At 39.9% G+C, this 8,380-nt stretch overlaps 1 protein-coding gene across 3 annotated transcripts; it reads right to left on the bottom strand.

Moving 5' to 3' along the window:
• Positions 1-7,846, bottom strand: LOC131251199 (transmembrane emp24 domain-containing protein p24delta9-like). 3 transcript variants are annotated; one of them, XM_058251766.1, is made up of 4 exons: positions 6,475-7,846; positions 6,184-6,393; positions 630-706; positions 1-546 (listed from the first exon to the last, which is right to left on the bottom strand). In XM_058251766.1, exons 1-4 carry the CDS (start codon positions 6,688-6,690, stop codon positions 402-404), a joined length of 648 nt encoding a protein of 215 aa, XP_058107749.1. In that variant the 5' UTR covers positions 6,691-7,846; the 3' UTR covers positions 1-401. The 3 variants fall into 3 exon arrangements, with proteins under 3 accessions (XP_058107749.1, XP_058107750.1, XP_058107751.1); XM_058251767.1 differs by lacking the exons at positions 1-546; positions 630-706 and adding an exon at positions 841-1,104 and having other exon boundaries at positions 6,171-6,393; positions 6,475-7,845; XM_058251768.1 differs by lacking the exons at positions 1-546; positions 630-706 and adding an exon at positions 841-1,090 and having other exon boundaries at positions 6,475-7,843.
• Positions 7,847-8,380: the final 534 nt, after the last annotated feature.

Raw genomic sequence — 8,380 nt, 5'->3', positions numbered from 1 at the left:
CTTCTTTTTTCTTTGACAGGGCTGCTGAGGTGATGAGTCCTGAAAGTCTCCATTACTTTATTTCCTTTTCAAAAATCAGATTGAACTTTGCCTTGTAGAGAGACTGCAATGTCATATGTGATTTATATGCAGGTCTTTCAGTAACTTTATGATGCAGAAAATATAGGGAGTTGATCGATCTGAGTAAAAGTTATGTGATTGGGCTGTTTTCTATGAGCGGCAACTGCTCAGAGAGTCTGAGATTGATTGTCCATTGTCATTTTTTTTTTTGAGACGGAAAACAGATTAATATTATTTCAATTCTCAATATATCATCTAATGTGTGAACATGATTTCTTGCAACATCATTTCCAGATGAATCTTCCACGTTTCGAAACATTCTTCCTGAAATTGTGATAGCATTAAAGGATCTTCTTCCTCTGGAAGAAACTCTTCAAATGCCATAGTTGCAAGCCTACGACCGCCAAGCAAATGAAGAGGGACAAGAAGCTCAACAAGGCCATTCTCGCTTTGGTGTTTTCGTTCAGCTTCTGCATCTCCTCCTCCCTTGAGAAGAAATTACACAGCTGTTAATCACTGCATCATGAAATGTCCTTCCATCTAGAAATGGTGCAAGCAGTTGCACATACCTTTCTCGGAGAAATATCATCTCTTCACGGATGGCATGGGCTGTTTCCTCCAGCTTCCTAAGCTCTAGGCCCATGATCTAAGGCAATCCACAGATAGAAAGGCTTTTAATTCAAACTCATAAAGCTGGGGACAATGTAGTCTTAATGAAAACTGGCCCAAAAATATGGCCATCCAGAATCAGCAGTGGACTTTGAAGGGAAAAAGAAAAGATGGTTAACAAAGTTATAAAATGGTAAATGTTTAATGCCCAAATCATCTATTGGGATAAAACAGTGATAAAATGGTAACATTCAATGCCCAAATCAGTGATTGGGATGAAGACATCACATTCATGATTGGGTACAGCTAATCAGTGGCTTGGATCTTGTACACGAGTGGGCTGTTCATTTGTGTCCCGAATCTTACATATATAAGATAAGCATTTCCCAGGAAGATGGCCGGAAGCTCTCTGCCTGCTACGCTGTCCAAGTACGACTGAAAAGGTTTACCGGAAAGTGAAACAAGGTGTACCCAAGTTGAAGCTCATCTGTATAAACAGTGGAGGGATTTGAACTAGATTTTCGCTTCCAAATTTGGCAAGCATCCAAATATAAACATAGATACCATACAGTTATACTAGGTAAAAAAGTATGCTAGTAATAGTTCACTGAGCCAGGATTTACGCCTCGAATTCAGTTCACGGTGGGCCCATCCCTAGGCCATCAATCAAGAAACAATCCCAGCCCAACATTGACTGGACCATGACGGTCATCTCAGCTGTCTAGCCTGCTGACAGCCACTCACCTGGATTGTGCTTGAACCAAGAGCACCCACAACTTCTGAAAACATATATAACACCAACAGTGATTATTGAGCAGAACTTTATGCAGTGAAGCAAACAGAGCAAAAAGCAGGCCACCTAGACCACGCCACTATAATGAACGATATTTGAATAGCATTACCAAAATCATCTCAATCAATTACTACATGTAGTGTCACATGCTGTTATTCAGTGTATGTTCTAGATTGTCAATTCCACAGCACAACAATCTCACGAACGTGCAGAGAATCTGATTAGTGATTAATGTTTTTAAAGGTTTTTGTATGGCCGGTACGGTTTTGCTTCTAGGAAGTGCACAATTAGTTAACATTAAACAATGTCCTTAAATTGTTTATTAAGAATTGATTGTTCAAAAACAAGTTAGAGCCCACAAATCAGATGTTAGGGCATTTCAACAAAAAAGTCTCAACAAATCAAAGGTTAGGATTGTTCATACACGAAAAAAGAAAAATGAAAAAAGAAAGAAAAAAAAAGGCCCATTTCAACAGTAGTGTCCAAAAATCAGAGGTTAGGATTGCTCAACCAATCTGATTTTGGGGCTGTGACATATGGGTTCCAAAATTCAGTCAATCTAATTTGAGATAATGTATGCCATGTATGCAACTTCTGAGTGCTTGCCTATAAAGCATAATACCCTGCTATAATATCAAATATATCCCTGTACACGTGAGGGGGGGCACGTGTTAGAGGTCAGTCAGACAAAATACGTCAGAGATCTAGGCCATTCATTAGCAAGGTACACTTTGTACATGCCATGGACCAAATGAGGTATGATGTTTGGTGCAAAAACACTATTGGAAAACTTCCAAGTTGCTTCCAGATAAAGCGATTTATCTGTTAGTTGCGTCTTAATAAGTAGTTGGTGGTGACCCCTAACTAAACGTGCTTAACATTTAATTAAGCAGCTTTGGGAATTAGAGTCACCCAAATCGCCTTTTTAAGCAATGCCAAACAGGCCCTTCATGGTATCTTTTACATCAGAGCATGAACATGCTAGTCATTTCTTGGGCTGAGTTCCACATGCAATGCATGGCTATGTCACATTATACGGCAGATTGATATGGTAAGTGGAGTAAACCATCCACAGCCAAATTACTTCAACAGCAAAAATATGCATATCGCAAAGGAAGTACAAGTAAACCATCCACAACCAAATTAATTTTCATTATTGTTTCTTTCTACAAGTATAGGAAGCAAATTCAATAGGTTAAATCATAGGTACCATATTTGCTCTAATCCCCAGAAAATTTTGAGAGAAGATAATGAGATGTTCATTAATCAAGTGAGAGGAATAGGCCACTGAGCAATGGAAGTGGTGGAGAGCCCCATCCTTGTGTTAATTTCAGCAGGAATGTGGCGAACTGCAAGTCATGCAGGTCGAACTGACCAAAAAAGAAAGGGTAGCTGCAACTTAAGCCCCTCATGAAAATACAGTGCAATGGTCACATCGATTGCTTCTGTTATCTGAAGCTAGCCACAGACCAAGATGCAGGTGCAGGTATGTACAGTTCCTTTACATGTTGCAAACTTTCTTCTGAATGGTTACACTGCCAATGAATGAAAATATCTATCAGAAGTAAGAATCTGAGACGCAAAGGATGCAACATGGAGGTTGAATTTTGATTGAAGTTTAAAGCATGAACAGAACTGATAAAGGGGCAATGTCATGATCTGAATGAAGCATGGAACACCATGCTGCTTGATGGGAGCCTACCACCTACAAGCATCCCCTTTTCATATGAATAAAAATAGGTGTTGCAAGTAGGAGCAGTGCATGAGCTGGGTGAAGTACTGATGTTGGACAAAGTCAAGGACAATCTCATGGATGGCCAAGATCAAATGAAATTGGGCTAGAAAGCTTGATCCAGGGTCTAGCACGCACGATAGCTCCCAACAGACATAACTTTGCAACAAGTTATCTGTTTCACATGTATAATATGTGTTTGGAAAGCTGCTGCTGAGATCTACATCCTATCCAATGCCAAAGGCCATTGGCACCCAAACAATTTCACAAAATTCAATTGTTTTAGTGGTTAAATTTGAGTTTTAAGTCAAAATTTACTTAGGTAATTTTTCCATTTAGGGAAGGTTGCGTATTTAAGGCTATATAATCCAAAACAATTGCTTTGTAAAGAGACTTTATTCATCATTCTCAATAATATTTTCTGTTATAGAGATTTTTCTACCTTGTGGATTTAAGGTTCCTCATGGATTCAAGGTTTATCATAGAGGAACAAGACTGATCTCTTCCTCCCACACCCACCACATTCCTGCTGTGCCAAGCACGGAATATCATGCTGCATCAATGGGAATCAACACCTTCAAACATCCCATTTTCAAATGATGTTGAAAATCTATGCCAGTTACACTCAGTAGCTTGAAGACATCTGGTAACTAACAGTGATATCTCACAACTAAGAGCATGATTAAAATCCTTCATCCACAAATATAAACCTGATGCTACAGCTTATCGACATCAAGAGTGCTATTACCGCCTTACAAGCATCGAATCTGCCCAGCAAATGATTATGGACTCTTATAGCCTGTTTGGTAGAGGCGTAAAACTGAGTTCATCTCATTTTAGTTAATCATAATTATGTATTAGAGATCATATTTAAATATGATCTCTAATACATAATTATGATTAAGAAAAATGAGAAGAACTCATTTTTTGGCATCTACAAAAGAGGCCCGTAGCAGCTCTATTATCAGCTCACTGCCCTTGGATGGTAGCTTGATGAATCATTGTGAGAAGAGAACTTATTCAACCTCATACATCTCAGTCTGTAATAAAGCTGCAGTTACACTGGTTGCGATAGAAGACATGATTCAGCTCCTTCATCAGATTTGTTCATGCCATAAATTTCAGTCAAGAATCAAACCTCGTGTTTATATGCTTTGTGTCTCAGATTTCTTTATGCAATTTACCCTTTTACATTTTATGGCACTACCCCAATTAATTGGGATAAGGCTCAGATGAAGATGACGATGACGATGACGTTTTATGGCACACTTAGACAACTTCCATATTCTCTCCATCTCTTGAATTTGCTTTGGAGCCTTCACTCCAGTTATTTGTTATTGATTTTTTCCTGATCTAGGGTATGTAAAATAACATGTTCCGAAGAATATCTTCGGGACTTTTGTGTCATAGATGACACTCTTTGGGCCTGTTTGGTAGACACCTAAAAATGAGTTGAAGTCATTTTAGTAAATTGTAGTTGTGAACTCATTTTTAGGCATCTACCAAACATGTCCTTAGGTCTTAAAATCCTAGGCCTCCTGCTGCTCCTCAGTACAGCTGTACAGTTGCTGCTTAAGGCTTTACTGATGTGATTGTTTGTCCAAAAAAGCCTTTCCAGTTTAATTTATAATTTATTTGAGAATATTAGACCTAGTTCCCTTTTCATTCTGAACAGGGACCTTCCCTATTGGAACTTAGTCTGTGGATTTGGGACCCATGGTTGGTCTATCCAAGCCATGGATCTGATGGGCTCCGTCGTGGATGGACCATTCCCCCAAGATCTCCCAAATTGGAAGATCGTAGCATTGAATCTTTGGTCTTTCCTCCATTGAAGGTGGTTTGTTTGTGCATTTATTTTCAACCATTGCACACCAAGAACGGGAAGGTTAGAGTTGATCAATGGACCACTCATGATGGGAGCCATCAGATCAATGGCTTGGACATACTAACCATGGGCTCCACATATACAAACTAAGTTCTGAACAGCGAATTTTCCTGTTCGGAACAAATAGGGAACTTGAGCTCTGAAACTAATTGATAGAAATTTCTAGTTCCGGGTTCTCCTCCTAAGTGCTTCCCAATGGCTTTCCAAGAATATGTGCAACTGAGAGAGAAGCTTTTAAAAAAAAAAAAATTATTTATTTTAAATGGGAGACTTTTCGAGTATTCGAGAGGAGAGAAGTTAGCATTCTTGAAATTCTAATGATGGATACTATGTCAAGTGGCAATGACACTCAATCAATTCAAAAATGTCATTGGTAGGTGATGTTTAAGCACCGAACTAAGGCTACAATTTCAGAGAGACCATAAAGGACTTGAGTTGCGGATTTGATCAGCCTCATGTTTATGTTTAAAAATTCATTTAAGGCCCGTTTGGATACCACCAAGTAAGTTACTTTTTCTACTTACAGCAGTAGATAAGTGACTTATTTCAGATAAGTTTGGTTTATGATTAGTTATTAGTAATTTTTTTACTTAAAAGTACATAATCACTTCAATTTTTTTTAAAAACTTTTTTATAGCTTTTCTACTTTTCATAAGTTGCTGAAGTGAGGCATCAGGAGAGACAAGAGAGGAGAAGCTGATAAGTATGTTGTTTTCCAAACATACTTATCTTCTCAATAGGTAGGAACTAAGATAAGCTACTTGTGGAATAAGTAGCTTATCTTAAGCAACTTACGATCCGAACGCCCCCTTAAAGACTCTGATGAGCCATGAGGAGTTGGCTTCATGCCTTCCTTCATGTTACTAGAATCTGGTTAAGAAGATTCTTCTTCAGTTAAGAAGCTAATTTCCACGAGTGAGGCCATATTAATTTCAGATGCAATACGAAATTAAATTGCAATAACAGCTGTTTGATCATTTTCTCTCAAAATAGGAACTAATCATTGCAATTCAGTTCAATAGTGCATCCAAACGCGCCCTCCTGATCTGATGTATTGTAAACAGATTGGAAAGAACGGTGATATGAATGACATTTTATACATACATCGACCTTCTCTTTCTTGACATAAACGGTCCAGTCCTTAGCAGCGAGTCCGATCTTCCATTCGAATTCGAAGGGGAAACTGGTGGAGAGCTCGTAACGCGGAGACCAAAAGCATATGGTATATTGCCCAGATTCAGCTGCAGTGAATGCGAATTCGCCAGATTCCACGCTGTCTGCGTAATAGATGCTGTCGCCATTGGAGTCCGTTACCTGAATCCATCCAATTAAAAGAATCTCCTTACTTTAGAGAGAGAGAGAGAGAGAGAGAGAGAGAGAGAGAGATGTAATTACCCTTGAGGAGATGAGGTAGTTGTGAGGTGGCTTGAGGGCGATCTTGAAATGGCCAACGGCGACCGCATTAATGCGAAGGTCTTCGGAGATGCATTTGGTGCGGCCAGATGGGAGATCAAAGACCAGGGAATGAGAAGATGGGATCAAAATCATCATCATCACCACCATTGTTGTAATGGCAATGGCATCCATCATACCCACCCAAATGGGCCACATCTGCTTCTCGGAGGATGGATTGGATGATGCTATTGCTATCTGCTAATGCCCAGAAACTCCAATCCCTCTCTCTCTCTCTACCAACGAAGGTGATGCAACAACGGCTCCAACCACCACCTCTATGCAGTTGGAACGGAGGCTGATTGTGTGGTGTGGTACACACCACTGACCCGGTGGTGTGTTGACGTGGCAAAGTTCTATGGGGCTACCATGATAGATTTATTATATCCACACCATCCATCCATTTTGTGAGATCATTTCACGGTGTGACCCCAAAAATGAGGCAGATCCAAGGCTTAAATGAACCACACCACAGAACTCTCTCTCTCTCTTTCTCTCCAACCACCACCTATGTGCAGTTGGAATGGACGCTGATTACGTGGCACTGACCTGGTGGTGTGTTGAGGTGGCATAGTTCTATGGGCCCACCATGATGAATGTATTATATCCATAACATCCAACCATTTTGTGAGATCATTTTACGGTATGACCAAAAAAATGAGGCAGCTCCAAAGCTCAAGTGGACCACACTACAAAAAGAAGTAACGCTTGAACTCCAAACCCAACACTTCATGGGTTGGAACTGGGCTAGGATGGTCCAGGCTCGGCTCATATTGGGCTTGGTTTGGGCGGACCCTAAACTTCATGGGTTACGACTGTACTGATTCTAGCTAGCCGGTCCAAACCCTGCCCATTGCCACCCTTGCTTGGAATATGTAAGAGTTATTTAGCATGTGCAGCGATGTTAACGTCGAAGGCTTCACACATACGTGACATATGCAGAATGTTTGAATATATATGGTAGCACATGGTTTTGCATGTGCAGTAGTTGATGATACAGGGTGGCAATTGGTTGGGTTTGTTTTGGAACTTGGCCAGACACTTGGGTCTAAGGCCCAAGCCTTAAAAATATTAGTTGGGCTTGCACCCTTCACGGCTTGGCCCATCCGGTCAAAAATTTGATGAAATCCCTATTTCTCAATTGAATGTTCCTCATCTATCTGTTAATCAAGTGGTCCACACATGCATAAAAAAATAAAAATAAATCAACCCCTTGAGAAATAGCATCGACAATATACATTCAAGATGCATAGATTTGCCTAATCAGGGATTATAATGGGATATTTGTATGTTATAAGACAAGTACATATAAAGCGGAGTTGTGCTAGTTACGGCCGGGTTGAGTTTGGGCCAGAATGAATTGGGCCCAGGATTGGTTGAAAAGGCCATGCATGATAAGGTCAAGATAAGAGGTCCAAGCCCGATTTGAAGGTAGGTGCGGAGGGGTTCACTCACCCATTGCTAGAGCTAGACAAAAACCAAGCTACCTCAAAAGCTCAGCTGGGATTGGTTTGAAAAAGCTCAACTTAGATTGATTCGGGTAGAAGTTTAAACCAAACCAAACATCAGAGTAAAGCTTGTTATTGTTTGAAAAAATACAAACCAATTTCAAACGAGGATAGTATTGGCTTGGCTCAGCCCGAAGCTCAGCTTGATTGAACTTGTTTTGATTCTACTTGTAGATTGTTTGCACATTATTTCTTATGGTGTGATCCACTTGAGCTTTGGATATGATTTAATTTTGGGATCATGTCATAAAATGAAACGTAAAAATAGATGGACCACATTAATAATACATATACATGACTGTGGCCCACAAAGTTTACTCAGTATGCTAAAGCGGGTTCTA

This window comes from Magnolia sinica, chromosome 7, assembly GCF_029962835.1.
Source record: "Magnolia sinica isolate HGM2019 chromosome 7, MsV1, whole genome shotgun sequence".
NCBI lineage: Eukaryota > Viridiplantae > Streptophyta > Magnoliopsida > Magnoliales > Magnoliaceae > Magnolia > Magnolia sinica.
This window is presented reverse-complemented; position numbering and strand designations above follow the sequence as displayed.

Excerpts from the sequence above, each read along its gene's own strand:
- LOC131251199 (XM_058251766.1), bottom strand. The coding sequence starts at position 6,690 with ATGTGGCCCATTTGGGTGGGTATGATGGATGCCATTGCCATTACAACA. Across the intron at positions 6,394-6,474 it reads ACTACCTCATCTCCTCAAGG|GTAACGGACTCCAATGGCGA; the intron begins GTAATTACATCT and ends GGATGGATTCAG. Across the intron at positions 547-629 it reads ATGATATTTCTCCGAGAAAG|GGAGGAGGAGATGCAGAAGC; the intron begins GTATGTGCAACT and ends TTTCTTCTCAAG.